An 18300-nucleotide genomic window follows, 5' to 3' on the forward strand; every position below is an offset into this window, starting at 1 on the left:
GGGTTGGTCGACTAAAAGGTGTGCGCGTGCGTCTTTTGCGTTTATCATCTCTTGACTTCGCGTACTTGAAAGGAAAATTTTCACCTGCGCGTTTGTGGCAGACGCTCGCGATTGACTCATACGCGCCCCTTGACATTATGCAGAGCTACGTGAAGTAACAGCTCGTCTTCTTTATTGTATGTGTGTGTCAAATGTTCACGAGTGCGATCATCGCACGTCAATCGTGGTATTATCTCGTGTTTCTCAAAGTGCGCATCAATTTGCAAAAACGTGCTCTTGACAGCGAGGAAACCAATGGTAAAAATTAGCCGCTGCGTAGCCACATCAAGCGGCGAGGTCAGAACAAAAGCGTCGACGCGTTGACGTATAACTAGTGATGTATAGCTTATTTTGACGCTTGCGCTGTTAAGGGCATGTCGACACGCAGATAGCAGACGGGACCCGTTGAGTTTAGCTTCTATCAATACACAATGCCATTTCGTTATGTGCTTTATTTAGTTCGTGGCTACTTCGACAAATTTTACAGGCGTGCACCAGGAGAGCGCCGTTCCATTCAATCACAGCAGCGGTGGGGCGCTCCGGTACATATCAAGGCAATTTTTCAAATGCGGGACATGTTTCGACAGATTATTTGGCCGCCCTGTCGTCTAGTTTGCCTTACCGGCGTGGAAGTGAATACATTGTAATAATTACACCAAAGTAATCGCTTAAACTTCGTCCTCTTATCGATTACTTATTTTTCCATTCATTACAGGCTTATTCGATGGAGATCAATTAAAACCAATTAAAGTCGCACAGAACTCGTGAAATCTGGAAGGGTCTCGCGCAGATGAACGTCGTGCTGCAAACGATCACCTCTGCGACTAAAGAAATAGTCCCGCCCGTGCAGTCGTCGGCGTTCTCCGATGACGGAGACGTCGGCAGTCCGGCTCGTTACGTCATTACGGAGTGCACGCCCATTGGTGCGAGCTTGTGTGTCTCCGCCTTTGAGAAGGAGATGCCGCGGCCGTCTGAAGTTTTATCCGATTAGAGTATCTAAGAGGGCAGCCAGTGCACTTGCAAGTTGCGACGAAGTCACTCGCGCCAACCGACGGCGACCTTTTCGAGAGTCGATCCGTCGCCAGCCGGTCAACTGTGCGCATGCGTCGTCGTTCTGGCAGTTCACAACGATAACACTGTGACGCTGTATCTGAAGCACTCTTACACTGCTACAACACGCACAAAGAGGTACGTGGTGCTATGCTCTTGTAGTTGCTTCACGTAGCTTCATTTCTGTACTGAGGCTCTGGATAGACTAGATGATCGGCCTTTGTCGGAACAAAGGAGTCTGGGTCATTGGCCCAGTCCATCCTCAACCCAGAATGCTTTGAAAGCTTTGTTACGCTTTTTGCAGACAACTGGCCTCAGAGACAGACTTTAATGTTATATTCTTATTTGTTTTTCCTCTATCGCTACTTTTGTATTTTCTCTCTCTCACTTTTTGCAACATTTCTCTTCTATCATCTTTTATTCCCCTTACTCCTTTTCTCAGCACAGGATAGCCAGCCAGTCTAAGAACTGGCTAACTATCCTGTCATTCCGCTTAATCTTTAAACATTTCTGTAAATGACACGCCCACTGCAGCATTTTTGCTTATCTGCCGAGCGTGTCCAGTCGAGCAGTTACTTCCGGTTTCAAAGGTATTCAGAAAAAGCCTTTCGTGGAACACGGTTCGACGGCTCTGGTTCGCGTTAAGTGTTAATGTAGTAATATCTGTTGTTTCACGGCTGAAAACCACTGTACGATTACACGAGAGGCGCCTCAGCGGAGGGCTCCGGGAATTTCCACCACCTGGGGTTCTTTGACGTGCAGCTAAATTTGAGTTCACGGGCGCCAAGCATGTTCGTCTCCACCGAAAAATGCGGCCGGAATCCCATCGCGTGACTTTCGGGCCAACAGTAAATAGACCACCATAGTTAGTTATATATATATATATATATATATATATATATATATATATATATATATATATATATATATATATATATATATATAGTGCTATATTGTAATGAATCTGAATGACGGACGCTCCGCTGTTACTGAAGAAGACGATGATGATCGGTGGGTGTGGCAGTAGCTCGCGCACTTTCTCGCCGCTAGCCAGATCTGCCTCATAAAGCACCTTTCGCCAAGATGCGTATATTCGCCGACACCACTATGGTAGCTTTCGCTTTTGTTTCTCTAATCAGCGAGGCGCGTTTTCCTCTTATCGCAGACACACCTCCGCTATAGTGATAAGCTATCTATCGCACCAAGCTCGGCGATTCTGCGTGTATGTGTGTTCGGAGTATGAGGGGGGTTAGACTATGCACGGGATTACACACAGCCGTCACCCGCCTCCATGTGTGCGGCACGTGCAATACGCAGTGTTCGCTTGCTGCGGTGGGCGTGCCAACGCGTCATCATGCGACCACGTTCAAAGGGTGGTATTCGCTTCAGCACGTTACGTCACGTGACGCAAGGTTTTGCATGGACCCGATTGGTTCCTCGAAAGCTTGCCAGCTGTTCGTGTACTTGCATTCCGCACTGGTTCTTCTACACGCATACGGCACCAGGTCTCGTCTGCCCGTATCTCGTTGCAACAGTCGCGTTAGGTTGCTTTGCACACTAGCGTGGACTGATCCCGAGTCTTTCTCGTGTACACGAGAAGTGCCAGCGCCACCATGTCAACAAGCGGCTGCCTAGCATTCCCCGTCGAGGCTACTATGACAACCAACGCGTGAGTTGAACTGGAATGCACACCACGCCTCTAGTAAGGGCGTTGTTTATGGGGAAGTCTCAAAGTCACCTCAGCTAGCTTGCGTCACGGAAGGAGATTGGTTTTCCGATGCTCCAGGATGTTGTAAAATGATGGGAGCAAGTGTGTGTGTGTGCGTGTGTTTTGGGGGCAGCCTGTCTAAAATGTCTGCAACAGCTGTAATTTTCAAAGGTCTTTTTTATTTGTGCCTCGGTAATGCAGTGGGTCGAGCGACATGTTTCGAAAAACGCGCAGATATTTATTTCCGGATTGTCTCAAACCTAGACGCCGATTCCGAAAGTTTCTATTATCCTCGGTCGTTCAGTTGCTATGGTCTGCTGACTCGAAGGTCGTGGGTTCGACCTCGGCTGCCTTTCGGTGGAGGCGGAGGGGTAGAGGCCTGTGTACGTAATTTGCGATGAGAGTGCACGTTAAAGAACGCCAGATGCTTGAAATTCACTGAACTATAACGGCGTTCATCACAAGCTATAAATTATGCCCCGCCGGGGTGGTCTAGTGGCTAAGGTACTCGGCTGCTGACCCGCAGGTCGCGGGCTCGAATCCCGGCTGCGGCGGCTGTATTTCCGATGGAGGCGGAAATGTTGTAGGCCCGTGTGCTCAGATTTGGGTGCACGTGAAAGAACCCCAGGTGGTCGAAATTTCCGGAGCCCTCCACTACGGCGTCTCTCTAATCATATGATGGTTTTGGGACGTTAAACCCCACATAACAATCAATCAATCAATCAACAAGCTACAAATTGTGAAGTGGTTTCTGTTCCAAAACAATTCAACACTCCTTCACCAGATCGGATGTCTTACGAAAAGGTCGTCTGAGACCAGGCACGCCTGCGTTCATGAGCATATATTACGGAGAATAAACAAATATATATTACATTAAGACTATCAAATGTGGGCCTCGCGTTTCAGACCCCTGATACGTGTAATTCGCGTGCCTATACTTTTTTTGAAGTAGGCGAAAATGGCTTGGTGGGGCATTCCTGAAACATTAACGTGAACTATAGACGGTTAAGAAGGAAGAAAACAGTGTTATCTCCTCTGTTTTCTTCCGTCGTGTCAGTCTTTGTGTACGCAGCAACGCTTACAGACTCTTGGTACACTACGGTGACGCCCCCCTCCAGGCCTAACCACTCTCAGTTCACGTATGCGGGTGTAGCTATATGCGCTCTTTCAATGTGGGACACAAGCAAACTGGCCCAACTCGCCCTTTTGCCGTAGCATGTACTCTTGCAGTTAACTGTACGGTAAGTGGTCATCCCGCTTTGCCGGATTTTTGCTCAATCAGGCGCGTGAAGTACGATTTGAGAAGGTATTCACACTGTGAATTTTGCTTGCTGCTCATTACACTTCATCGCTGTGCTGTTTTGATTTACATCTAGATGACCGCGTAGTTGTCACGGTTTCGATAAGTGACACCGGCTGAAGCCCTTTTTCGATGCTCGTATGTTAATGTGAAAGCGCCCACTTACTGGGCTGGGTTCGTCATGGTATCTCGTGTTAACAGTAATCTATGGGCAGGTCTTAAATGAGCCGTCTAGCACTTTATCTGCAGCTGATAAAACCTCGGCAATCGAGCGTGTTTGATAATGTCCACCGGGCGTGTTCTGACAGCTAACACTGTTCTGATAATTGTTTATCTCCTCAACAAAAAGAGAACTTGCTGCTTGGGACCTATAGCGTGCAATAGTTGCCCCATTTCGTGTGTTTTTAACTTGACTATAAATTGCGACGTATTGTACGGCTTTCGATCACCACCAAACGTCCCGCTTCAAGAAGGCGTGCACAGCATTTTTTTAGGCAGGTAGAGGTTTTATCACAGCCCACACCCCCTCCCATCAATGGCAGATGATATACTAAATGAATCAGGAGTTCACAAATGACGCGGAAAAAAAAATCACCGACTGTTACACACTGCCTGGTGCGAAATAAGTACTGGCGGAGACTGTATTGTGTGTGTGTGCGTGTACTCACACAAGCCTTCGTCGCCTTCATTCCAAGATAATTTCTCAGTTCGTAATATATATATATATATATATACGTCACCTTCATATACACACGTCACCTTCATTTTAAAAATTACCATGTAAGAGAGAAAGCGAAGCACAGGCATGACTCTGTATATTGGGCTGGCATTGCAGGGAGCGGATTCCGGATCGAACACCGTTCCATCTTGGTCATTTACTATTCTTTTTGTTGTTTGTTTTCTTTCGTGCGTTAGTTGTAACAAACACTGGAGGTGGTAGAGGCGCGGACAATATCTTTCGCTGTGAAACCACTATTGGGCGGCAACATTAGGAACCCTCCGTCGCCATTATTTTTGAAAAATCCCAGCGCTGCACTTCGGGGAATCACGGGCGAGCTCCGAATGCGCAAAAATATTTGGCTGACCAGGCGCCCTATTTAGATTAGAGGCTTGGCTGTGCGGCCTTGACGTTATAGCGTCGTCATCGACGAGGCACGGATGCATCGTTTATAAATTTATAATGCTGTATAGTTCTGCTCCTTCAAGAATCTATCAACCAAACACAAAAAGGTGCTATACGCAGAGCACTGGCGCAGTTTCTACGATTTCGCCTATGGCGTAACGGAGGCGCCAGACGCCGAAATGGTTGCGCCGCCCGCGTCTCAAAGCAGGCGGCTTGAATTTTTGCGGGACTACCGCATTCACGCGTATACAACGTGGGCTCTTGGTGTTTCCCCGTGTCTGAACAAACATGCGGCTTCCGCTTGCTACCAGTTGATATACTGTGGCTAAGCCGCTAGAGTGGTCTGGTAGTCATGGTGCTCGTTTGTTGACCAGGAGGTGGTGGTATCAAAAACCGGCCGCGGTGGCGCTGCATTTCGACAGGGGCGAATTGCTAGGTTAGATTTATGTGCATGTTGAAATCACCTCGTGTCGCTAAATTTTCCGGAGCCCTCCGCTATGGCATCTCTAACCATATCGTAATTTTGGGGCGTGAAATCCTAACAATTGATATACCATGTCGATCCCATCAACTTAAACGCATTACGTGATGTCTTGCATTATCCACGCTGCTAGACTGTTGGGCCTAGTTATCTAGGAAAGCTGAGCTCAGAGCTTAGGGGGGGGGGGGGGGGGTACAGTGAAGCGAGCTGAGAGTCTCCGCGTATTATTTAATCGTTCCATAGGCATTCGGGGCGAACCCCAGTACTAGATAACAATAAGCAATACTCAAAGTGCATTATCGGACTTTTGCGAAAGCTGATTTCGTGGAACTGGGTACACAATGCAGACACTAAGGATGCGCACAATGCAAACAGGTCGCCAAATCGGATTAACCAAGGAAATCTTTAGAAGTTTTGGGAATAAGAAACTTTAACGAATCTTGGGTCGGTATGTCTTCGTTCGATTTATTTCAAAAATATGTCAGAATCCTGCCGTGTTTCGCCATACGTGCCCAATGCAAATGTTGTTACGTTTTTTTGTTTCTTTTGTTTTGTTTTACTGGAAACAGACGATTCTATGCGAGTTTCTTTTTATCAGGCGTTATTTGCACTACGTGGCCCAAGTCGTTCTTGCCGATGGTAGCTGCCTGTGCGTCTGGCTGTATTATTTTTTTCTCTTCTGTTGTCTGTGTCACTAATGTACAGCCAGAAATTGAGACATTGAAAGCGTCACTAATACATTATTGCGTCAGAATCGCCAGAGATTACTGATCGAACATCTGCGCACGCAAGCTCCTTCTGTGTCAGACTTTTTAATTTGTTTTTACTGCTGCATTCATTGTACGTGGAGCACCCTGGCATAGAACAATTGCCATGGCATATACCTCTGGAAGTCAAAGCGCTGTAGTAAAGACCGCTTGTGGCGAAATTAATTCGAGAACGCAAGTAACGAAGCGCCAATATAACTCCCGACAAATTTGTCTTCAGTCTTGCGTGCTGCATATATAGCTTGTTAGTACTCCTCGTCTGATACTTTATCAAACGTCGGTAATGCATCACAGAGTGTGTTTTGCGTCGGCAGATTGTACTACATGTGAATAATGCGATCAGTCTTGAGGCGCTACGAATACGTATTTTGTTTTCTGCGCCGTGGCGGGCGCTGTGTGTCTGATATTTTATAATCGGTACTGTTAATAAGCCCTATAGTTAGTTCTGCAAATAAGTACGCGAATAGCTACGTGGAGCGACTTACCGTTTCACTATTTACTTTTTCTGCCGTGTAGTGTCAGCGTTCCTTTTATAAAAGAGCTTCGTTGCCTTTGCTTCCGAGGCTGTCCTCTCCGCTGTGGCTGATTCTCACCAACATTAAAACAAGCACCACTTCAAGGGGGTGTCTATTCACTTCACATTTGTTTAATACGTACTTATAATGGCTTAAGAAAGCAAGGCATGGTAAATTGCATATGTCAGTTTTTACGCAATGTTTTAGGAAGTGCTGCAAGTATTGAAATAAAATTTCACGTGCTCACAAACAATGCCACATGGTTATCACGTGACATCGTTTTTTTATTCCTAGATATGCTATCCTTCTTGGGTGCCTTTTCCGTCCCACCCCCGTAATTTGAGTTGAGATGTATGCCTTTCCGAGGACAATAATAAAAAAAAAGTTTTTGCAGGCCTTCAACATGTGCCCGCCCCCCCTCCCCGAAAAAATCTTTCTGTGAGCCTTGTTGCACGAGGTGTTGCGTGAGACCACGGGTTAGACCATACCAGCCTCTGCAGCCGCACTTCGGTGGCGGTTAAATAGCCCCGGGCGGTTGAATCGATCGAGTGTCTCCCATCATGCATAGCGCGCCTCGTGTCTTGGTTTTGGGTGTAACACATGACGAGTGATTGATTATAACTAAAGCGCATTATTGTCACTGTAAACGCCATATTCTGGCTCTCTAATGACCACGCAAGCACAGTGCGTGACGTCACGCGAAAACTACTCGGAACTGATTTTCGCGGTTGTAGATAGCGGAGCTATATTTCACACGTACGGGAAATGCGGTGTCTTGTTTAACCGTCATCTTGGCCTTCGACACTTCAACATAGTTTCAACATTGGTTGGTGTGTGTGCGTGCGTGTGTGCGTGTGTGCGCGTGCGTGTGTGTGTGCGTGCGTGTGTGCGTGTGTGCGCGCGCGCGTGCGCGCGCGCGTGTGTGCGTGTGTGCGTGCGTGCGTGCGTGCGTGTGTGTGTGTGTGTGCGCGTGTGTGCGTGTGTGTGTGCGTGTGTGCGCGTGTGCGTGTGTGTGTGTGTGTGACGTAAAAGCCAGCAAAAGCTCGGCAACTGAACGCATAAGGAAATTCTTATAGTTATCGACTATAGCACTCCGCGAGATTAAATGGCGGCTGGAGCAGCGACTTATCGGAGACTAATGCCGTGAAGATTGCGAACCGCCGATCGCACGCAAATTCATTGCAGGATGTTTTTTTTAGTTTCTCTGTGCAGCTAGCGCGTATTGCGGTGCGGCACCGAATGAGGGTGAACTTGATGCGCTTAATCCAGAAAAAAAAAATGTCAGCTGTGTTTGGCTCATTTGTTACCGCAACTATAATCATCATAAATCCCGTTGGCACCTCGTTCGTATTTCTCGTTTTGTTGTCAGGGACGCCGTTCATTACCACGATAGGTCCAAAGAGCGAAATTCAGAGTGTTGAGAAAAATGAACTTCGCGCACGCGAGGTTGATGGCGCTTTTCGCTGTGTGACCAGATAACCGGGAAAACGGTCAACCACTTATTTTTTTAAGTATGAAGAGCGGATGGGTACAACTCTGCTTAACGGTTTTTTTTTTTTAGAAAGCGCAAATCTAATTCAAACCAGCCCTCATATTCTTAGAGGTACTATAGTGTTGTTCACTATCAGCAGCTTGTTGTTTTTTTTTTCGTGATGTCAGGAGTCGGTAATTACAGACACTCAGTCGATGTTAATAGAATGAGGCTGTATGTACCCACCTATTACAGGTGTATTAGTCAACATAACTTTGCTATCGTTCAGTATGTACTCCGAATTTCTCTATATAAGCTTTCTCGCAGCCCAGCTCAACTGGCGTTTGTCTAACTGTATTTCTAATTCTCGCCTTATTTTCAGTTAACTTTGGTCTTTTGATTCTCGTTTGCGCCTCTATATAAGCTTTGTTATTCGAGTATCCGACCTCGCATCTTTTATCATAAGAATATCCACTGTAAATTCACGTTTTATTTTGCGAGTGCAGTGTTCGGGTCCCACTAAGCTTTGACGGTGCCTCTGAAAAACCTGATCGGTCCTCCACAGTGCTCTCAAAAATTACCTGATCTCCGAAAGTGCTTTCGGAAATTCTCTTCTTGAACATCCACAGTACTTCCAGAATTTACGAAATTGTTATCCAGTGCTTGCGGTGTTGATAATGTACTGAGGGTCATCAGTGCAATGTCAATGGGGGATGCACAGTTTTGGAGGAGTCAGTTAAGGGTGGGGGGAGGGGGGGGTTGTGTTACTCGAGCAGCAGCTGCAACTTTGACCGTAAAGCGCTAAACAAACGTGCGTGTTGCTACGCGTCAGCGAACGGCGTGCCCTCTCCGTGCACGCACTTTCGCTATGGAGGGAAAGCGCGCACTACTGCGTGAAGTTGGGCGTCCTCTCTTTCGTGTACGTAGAGGCTTCATAAGGACAAGGCACGCTGCGCGTTGACGCGTCGTACGCGTACGCGTGGGTAGGCCTTAGGGGCGCCCACCCGTAGATGTAGACAGTACACGGCCCACAGAATCTTGTACTTTACCTGCTCTGCTCTCACCGTTTCCTTCGCTTTGAGATGACACAGCCCGGGCACCGCCAGTGTTCTTGGAGCAGCCGTATCCCTTACGCCAACGTTTTGTAAAGTTGCGTGAGATCGTATCAAGGAATATTATCTGCGAGCGTTACTTCGTGTAACATTCCGATTCGTGGCTCTCCTCTCTCTCATCTGTATACTCTTCTTTCCCATTTCTTCAGTGTAGGGTAGCCAACATGCACCTGGTTTGCCTCCCTGTCTTCGCTCTTGTTTTTCTTCCTTATCAAATTTTAGGGGCGAAGCTCCTAATGGCGTGGCTTGTGCGTCCCTCGTAGTACGTAACCACCAGTGGCACATACCCGAAATAGGTATAACATTTGACCTCCAAGGTGGTGCCGGTGAGAGATTTCTTCTGTGCGTTGTTTAACAATAAAAATTAGTGCTCAATGTACATGCCAATGGCTGCTAATGGGGAATGAGACACGGGAGCATTCGGCTTTTAGTCAACGCGCACGTTGCGATCCCCATTAGCAGCCATTGGCATGTACATTGAGCACTATCTGACAGGAAAAGGTGGCTATGTTATACTGGCTGGGCGTAACCTCCTTGGTTTTAGAAAGGTTTAGCGAGCATTGGGCCGCAGTGCCATGAATACAGAGAACTAGTATATACCATGAACTCAAGGTGGTTAAAGGTGGGAAGTAGACCCGAAGCGCAAGCCGTAAGAAAGTGTGCGTGTGCCACCTCTCGTTTAGTCCTTGGAATGTCCACTGAATGGCGGTGCTTCTATATGGGGAATATATGATGAAAAGATGCGAGGTGGTGGGACTTGGAGTGTTGAATAGATGGACGAACGGACACACACAGATGCATGGGTGGACGCATGAACGGACGCAGGGGCGGATGCATGAACGAACGCAGGGACGGGTGCACGAACAGACGCATGGACGGACGAATGCTTCGCCCCACTCTCCATCATTCACTCCGTGGATATGCTGCCATTTTTTTGGCTGTCGCATTTGTTCTTTCGGCCTAGCGCTGGAACTGTCTCTTTTTTTCTTCTTTCTTGCTGTTGACATTTCGCAAAATCGGCGCCGCGACATCGCTTTCCGCGGTCGCGCTCCGTGTAAGTGTGGCAATGCGGTACTTTAGGGAGAATATTTAGCGCATTTCGTGAAGGGCCTCTCCTTTGTTAGTCCACTCCTCGCCCACTAAGGGGCGCGGCGCATCTGCATTCTCGGGAAACGGAGTACCGCCGCATATGGCGCCACGCAGGTGTGCCGAAACGCGCATTTATAGAGCTGCGCCACAGAAACGCACTCGCTCGACTCCACTGCTCTCAGAAACCCCCCTCTTTCTCTCTACTCTCTCAACTAGCCCTCTCTATAGGTTCCCTATAATACGTTTCGGTAGCCTCGAGCTGTGATTTAACGGGTTCTTTGTTTGTTTGTTTGTTTCCGGTTCCTTAATGGTGACGATTGTTCGGCGCTAGCGCACCTGAGACAGGTGCTGATTATGAATGCCTGCATGAAGGTGCTCTGTCGGTGACGTAATAACTTGTGGAGACTGCGCGAATGGTTATATTTTCTTGTACACAAGGGCACGCGTTATAGCCCACATATACTGTGCGTGGAAAAAGGAGTTTGGAGGACAGTCAGTAACAAGGTAACGTATACATGCATTCTTTTTTTGCAAGAGTGCAGCTCAGCGTGCGCGCTTAGATAGATAAGAGAGATAGATGGATAGATAGATAGATACGCTCAGTCGCTGAAGTTCACTAAGAAATGCTTCGCATTTAAAAGAAAGGCCAATAGCCAGCCGTCTCGGGCCACGATGTATTGTACGCGCACAGAGAGAGAAAGCGGAAGAAATGCGAAGAAATATGGATATGAAAAACACAAGTAAAAGGAGCAAATGAACTAGAAAAAAAGCTAAACGAAGAGAAAACCAAACAGAAACAAAGCAGGCTGCCCAGCTGCGTGTGGATTTCGCCCCCTTCGAAATTTCGCCGTCCTGACTGGGAGTCAACGCAATGCCTTCGTGCTGCTTCGAGAAATTGCTGACGTCACACGATTGTGTGGTAGCTCCAGAACTCACACTGATGAAATATCAAGTCATCCTTTCCTATAGTACGAACTTCAGGCCGTCTTACGCTTTCAGGTATCTCCCTTGCTTCTAGAAAAATAGCTTGAAGTTCCAAAGGAATTATCTAGTGCTAGGTTATTTCGTATTTTTCGTTAACGTCACTTCAAAATATATTACATATGCACGGAAAAATAATAAAATAGAACTTATGCTCGGATGACGCAATGAACAACTTCTGCGCAACCTCCGAAGTTCACCCAAAGTCTCTCTAAGAGAAAACACAAGCATCGCCAATTTCTTGTATTCTAATAATGAATTTTTCATGTTCTGTTCAATTTTTATTGCTTGTGACTGTCGCAGAATCTTCACATAATGTTCCAGGCGTTGAAAGTCGCAAGAAACTTCTACAAATAAAAATTTAAAAATTATTTTTTTCTTCTAACCTACAAGCACCGCACAGCAGTGACCCTGACGCAGATAAAGCAGCTTTTTCTACACAAAATGCATTATAATGCGATGCAATAATACACACAATACTCCGGGATGATGCAGTGTTTTTTTGGCGTCGCTTAATTCAGATTCCCCGCAATACCGTTTCGGTTTTCTCGTTTTATTGTGACGTTTATTGACGCCACTGATTCATCGCTTGCAGAATCGGCGTTACCTTGTTCCTAAACACATGAAAAACGGGTACGCATACAGGTGGAAGTGACGTCATTGGTGAGTTAGCGTTGTTTGCCTCATTGCATAAACGTTCTGATTGGCCTTTGATATTGGTTACAAAGGGTGAGCTGGAGAACGAAAATAACAAGGAATTTGCAGATTACTTCGTTCCTCGTGCGTGTCAGCCGTGTAGCTCATCACAAAAAAATATCGCAGCATCTCCACGGAGTGAATGATGAAGAGTGGGGCGAAGCGTTCGTGCGTTCGTCCCTGCGTCCAGCCGCCCGTCCATCCGTCCGTCCGTTCGTGCGTTCGTCAGGGTGTGCGTCCGTCCGTGCTTCCTCTCGTGCATCTATCCAATCACCCGTCCGTTCCTGCATCCGTCCTTTCCTCCATGCTTCCGTGCGTCCGTTTGTCCAATTACACACACTTCTATTGGACCAACGCCATCCTGGAAATGAGACGACATTTGTTGATGAGACAGTGCCATCGGTTTTACTGTTCGGGAGGTACGGTCAGTTACGCCTGACGCAGGTCAAGGTTAGAGTAAGAGGAGCTTCTCCCCTTAAAAAAAAAGTGGGGTTATGGTGTGTGGTTAACAATGGTTATGAAATCAGTGCCATGGTGCGCCACGACAAAGCATGGGACGATAAGGAACAAGACCGTTCGCGCTGCTCAGTATGGTGCTGTGTTATCGCTCCGATAATAAAGCTCCGGGTATATTCGGGGAGTTGTAATGATGGCTCTTCACTGTTTTGTCCATGTTAATGCGTTGAGGCAGCAAGCTTGCGCTTTGTACCCCATACGGCGCATTGATCGCGGTAGAATACCGCTGGTATCAATGCTAGATAAGGATTTCCCGAGGGCAACGTGGCTATAATGGTATACGCGCTCGCTTACCTCCTGCTTAAGGTCCCCGCCTTTCCAGACTACATCTTTCTCTCTTTCACTCGCTCTCTTGAACGTGTGACATTGGTTGAGTTTTCATAATAGAGTAATTGACCTATTTTGTATCTCCTTATTCTTTGACGGGGCAGGGGTAAGGGGGACGCGGGTAACGAGAGCGTCTCAATGTAAAGAGATGCGAATTTATTTATCTGCCTTACGCATTCTATCGGTCAACTCTCTAGCGGAGCATAGCTTCACAAATTTGACTCAGAAGGGCGTAATCAGATATACAAGCGTTGACGACGTCATCATACAACCCATTATCTCTGTCTCTTTGTTGTCTCTAACAAGCTTCGCGTGGTTCGATAACCATGTTGTCAACTTAGTGTTGATGTTGAAAATGCCGGGTTTTTGTTTGTTACTCTCTGCATGGGGACATTGTTGACAGTCGTAAACCCTTTATGAGGTTTACGCTCTAATGCATATTGTTTTCTCTGTCTCTCCGCTTGTGCGGGTGGGAATTGACGTATACAATAGCCTGCGTTCTTTATCACTTCTCTCTTTCTCTTTGCAGTGAATCGAGTGGCTTTGCCCAAAGCTCCGTCACCACGGATCCCGTCCAGGTTCACCACCCCGAACCGTTCCCCCGGCCACAAGTGAACATGGTGAGTATACGGCTGTCTTCAACGCATAGTTGCAAACTATCATCAGCCTAACTAAGTCAGCTGCACGGCAAGGGCATCTCCCATGCTCCACCAGCCAATACAGTCCAGTGCTTGCTGCTGCCACTTTATGCCCGCAAACTTTTTTTAATAACCTCGCCTGTCCACCAAACTTGTTGCTTACACTCGCGCGTTGGCCTTCACTTGAAATACAGTTGGTTACTCTCATTTACCAGTGGTTATCTTGTCTATAGTTTTACACTGTTCTGGGGTAATGACGTTCACGAAGGGCGCAGTCAGTGTTTTCAAGAGTGGACTTTTTTATTCGGGTGAATATCTGCCCTCAAAATGAAATGTCACTCTACAATCCATACACGCTGCAGATTGACCGCGATGAACTTAGCGTCGGCCGTCGATAACCTGATTCGTGGCGAGGCTTGTCGGCATTTATACACGTGGCATCGAACGTTTCAGCGTAATCACTGTTTGACGTGCCTGTTGATTGATTGATATCTGGGGTCAACGTGCCAAAACCATCATATGATTATTAGAGATGTTGTAGTGGAGGGCTCCGGTAATTTCTACCACCTGGGGTTCTTTAACGTGCACCAAAATCTGAGCACACGTGCCTACAACATTTCCGCCTCCATCGGAAATTGGCAGCTGGCATTCGATCTCGCGACCTGTGGGTTAGCAGCCAAGTACTTTAGCCACTTCACCACGGCGGGGTTTGACGTGTCTGTTCGAAAATCAACTCAGGTGTCCGCGTCTCCAAGCCTAACCGGTGGTCCTAAAACAATCTGGAATGCTCCCAGACACACGCGGCGCAGTTCGCGCAGGGCACTATCTACACGCGCATAGGGCTATAGAACGTGTAAGAAAAGGAGCGTGGGGGGCGCTGTAGTCTTATACAACTTAAGAATACCGTAGAAACAACTAGCCCCGCGCATGCACTCGGCAACTTCTACTTCTCCAAAGGCGGGTCACCTACACTGCGGTTCATGACGTCGGTCTGGAGAGCGCGCCGATTGGTGCATGCTTGTGCGCATGCGCCGTTGAGCAAGAATTGCTGTGTCCTACTAGCCCTACAGGTTGCTATTTGGCGCGGTTTGCTATGGTTTGCTGGTGTTTCTCAACTTTTGCTGTAAACGTTAGTGGTGCGAGCGTCTGCACACTATGTATCCATACACGCCTGATCGCGCCCGTCGCGGTGGTCTAGTGGCTAAGGTGCTCGGCTGCTGACCCGCAGGTCGCGGGTTCGAATCCACGCTGCGGCGGCTGCATTTCCGGTGGAGGCGGAAATGCTGTACGCCCGTGTGCTCAGATTTGGGTGCACGTTAAAGAACCCCAAGTGGTCGAAATTTCCGTAGCCCTCCGCTGCGGCGTCTCTCATAATCATATGGTGGTTTTGGGACGTTTAACCCCACGTATCAATCAATGAATACACACCAGATATATTTCAGCCTTTACATTCATGCCCGTTTGACGGCTGAAAGCCAGTTTGTTCAGAAGCGAGTCAGAAATGACGCTGAACAGTACTGATAGCATAGAAAATGGGAATGCTGCGTTTGTTCCGGAGGCGTTTTTGGAATTTGTAACTCTGTCTGTGGAAATTAGGCTAGAAGTTGCAGCTAGCTGCGCTTAAGTGAAGTGAAGAGCTTTACTTCAAAAGCCACGAATACGACTGTCTGTCAGTGTGTTTAATTTCGATACAACAGAAAGTAATGACTGAATGCCAAAAGTTGGGTTAGTTGGAACTTCTAGCTGGACATTTTCCAGCGCAATGAGAAAAACCTGAATATGCATCAGAGAAGAAGAAATAACAGAAACGCTGATTTTCTCACTGCCAGCGTTACTATTCTGTCATTTCTTTTTCTTTGCCCTATCATTACGTTTTTGGTATCGTGCTACAAAATGTCACGTTCGAAGGTAACGATAGTTGATACTGGTCAGCGAGCTGGCCTCCTCAATTCAATCAGTACACGTAGAATTCAGCAGTCCTTCAATAAAAAAAACTACTAACAAGCAGAACGCCCTTTCTCAATTTTTTCCCCCATTAAGGCCCTTACGGGTATAAACTAGCAGTCTTGATTGCTGGGTGTCCACGTTACGACACCGTCTCACTGCAAGATTGCACGACTAGATTCCGCGCTGTTAGCGTGCGTCGAAGCTGACTTTATCAAAACCAAACCAGGAGTCCTCCACCGTGAAACGCCTGACGACACACTCCAGTTTCCGGAGGTAGTGTGCGCATGCGCGCAGGTGTCGACGAGGCACGCACCGTGATCTTTGAGTGGCCGAGACGAGAAAACAAGTGCGGACAAAGTTAGATATCGTGTTTCGAGCTTGTAAATGTTTCCTCAAATAAAGAGGCCTAAATGCAGGACTTCAAAATGGCCTACCGGTGCGTGGCGGTCGATCTCGGAGTCCAAGGGCCTCTAGATTTGATTTCGGTATTCTCCTCTGCTGTTTGGATTGGCAAGAAGCTCATTTAGATTTCCGAAAAATGAGCTAGCTTTTTGTATAGACCTTCTTGAAGGAGAGGAGAATCTCCTCCTTTCTGGGCTGCTGCACGAGAGCACAGAAGCAGACGTCACAGCTTTAGCCTTTCGTAATTGGGGAGCTACGCATGTTAAGCGCAGCCCAGAACGGCTTATGGCGGCTCCCAGGGACCCTTCGTTGACAGTGTTACGGACTAAAGTTTCTTTTACATTCGCACCCGAGTTCAAGCGTCGCACAATCTTCACCCCCTGGTCAAAATTTCCGGAGCCCTCCACTACGGCGTCTCTCATAATCATGTGGTGGTTTTGGGACGTTAATCCCCACAAATCAATCAATCAAATCAATCTTCACCCCCGCTGTCGCCTGTTGGGGTGGTCAGACGAGGTACTATCACTTTGGTTACGTCATACCCGATGATCGGATAACAGTGGCGGAACGCAGGCGTTAAACGTAAGCGGATCGCTATTGTTCAAGCTCGCTCGTTTCTTGCACGTAACCCGCATACTAAAACTAAATTTTATTGCCCCCCCCCTCCCCGACAAGTGACGGAAATTATGATTTCTACACAAGACCCCGTTTGGAATTATTGCGCACATCTGTTGTACATTTGGTTTTACTTTTTCGCACCCTTTCATTTCTGAATACGCATTGTCTGCATGCTTACTCGACGCAACGCTGTAGGCGTTATGACGCACTAGTTATACTCAAAAGGTCTGGTGGCTCTGTGTCCTTGTACAGGGCTTCTGAAAGTATATTTGACATTGGTTAGACATAAAGTATTTCGTGTTCGGTTATGATTTCGGGAACACGGCGCCTGTCTTTGCAAAATCCTGCTTGCGCAGTCCAAAAGCGGTACACGTTTTGATCGGAACGTGAAGCATGCCTATGTTTCTCGAGACCTCTGTTCTGAAGATTGTTGTTGTAGGAAAAGGCCAGCTGCTTTTTGAAAAACTTTTTTTTTTCATTGTACGCAGAGCTCTATGTATAGATACTTTTCGCAGCACTTGCGCTGTCATTTCCTTTCGAAAGCTTAAGTGGGAAGGTGGTAATAGATGATTTCTATTACCATCTGCCGGGAATAGATGATTTATTTCTGTAGCCTACGTGACGGCCCACGTAGTTGCAGCCAGGGAAGCACAGAGGAAAAGTGAACGCAAGGAGGTTACCGAAAAAGACTTCTGGTTGTCTACCGTACAGGGGGGGGGGGGGGTTAGGGAAGATAATGGAAAGATGAAGAAAGGAGGGAAGAGAAGGAAAAGATAAAGAGGTAGTGAATTTAAGGCAGCGTGTGGAACTGCAGCGCAAGTCAGAGGCGTTCGCACAGGCTCGTCGTCCTCAAAAAGCACATGAGGGCTCTCGCTGTCTTGTGTGCTGTCGAAATGTCTTGGCGGTGATGTAGTATAGCGCCTGCACAAATTGTGGCCGATCACCCAGTCGCCGCAATGCGTTGGCAAGTGCTTGTCTCGTTCGAAGCGAGTTGAAGTGAAAGTGTCGAAAAAAAATGTTTTGCAGTTATGTTTTGAGGCATGTGAAATGAAGGGGGTATGAAGACTAAAATGAAAGCTAACACCTGGCTTCCCCTCTTAGACTGATACGCTGGCAAGTGAAATGGTGGCACACGGTAGAAAAATATACAGGTACAAATATGATAAATAAAAATCACAGCATATTCATGGAGTGACTGATGGCGAGTGGGGCAAAGCATATGTCACTCCGTCCATCTTGCGGCCGTTCGTTTGTTCGTTTGTTCGTTCGTTTGTTCGTTTGTTCGTTCGTTTGTTCGTTTGTTCGTTCGTTCGTTTGTTCGTTCGTTCGTTTGTTCGTTTGTTTGTTCGTTCGTTTGTTTGCTCGTTCGTTTGTTTGCTCGTTCGTTTGTTTGCTCGTTCGTTTGTTTGCTCGTTCGTTCGTTTGTTTGCTCGTTGGTTTGTTCGTTCGTTCGTTTGTTCGTTCGTTCGTTTGTTCGTTCGTTCGTTTGTTCGTTCGTTCGTTTGTTCGTTCGTTCGTTC

At 47.2% G+C, this 18300-nt stretch overlaps 1 protein-coding gene across 3 annotated transcripts in view; it reads left to right on the forward strand.

Annotated features, from left to right (window-relative positions):
• The window catches only part of LOC119182184 (uncharacterized), a 56267-nt gene that overhangs the window by 18805 nt on the left and 19162 nt on the right, over nt 1-18300 (forward strand). For 2 of the 3 annotated variants that reach the window (XM_075866636.1, XM_075866637.1), the window contains exon 2: nt 13705-13795. In XM_075866636.1, the coding sequence (XP_075722751.1) occupies nt 13705-13795 (91 nt within the window). Of the gene's footprint in view, nt 1-2540; nt 2759-13704; nt 13796-18300 lie in introns of those variants that run through there. The other variant, XM_075866635.1, reaches the window with a different exon arrangement.

The sequence above is a fragment of the Rhipicephalus microplus genome, chromosome 6, assembly GCF_043290135.1.
Source record: "Rhipicephalus microplus isolate Deutch F79 chromosome 6, USDA_Rmic, whole genome shotgun sequence".
In the NCBI taxonomy this organism is placed as follows: domain Eukaryota; kingdom Metazoa; phylum Arthropoda; class Arachnida; order Ixodida; family Ixodidae; genus Rhipicephalus; species Rhipicephalus microplus.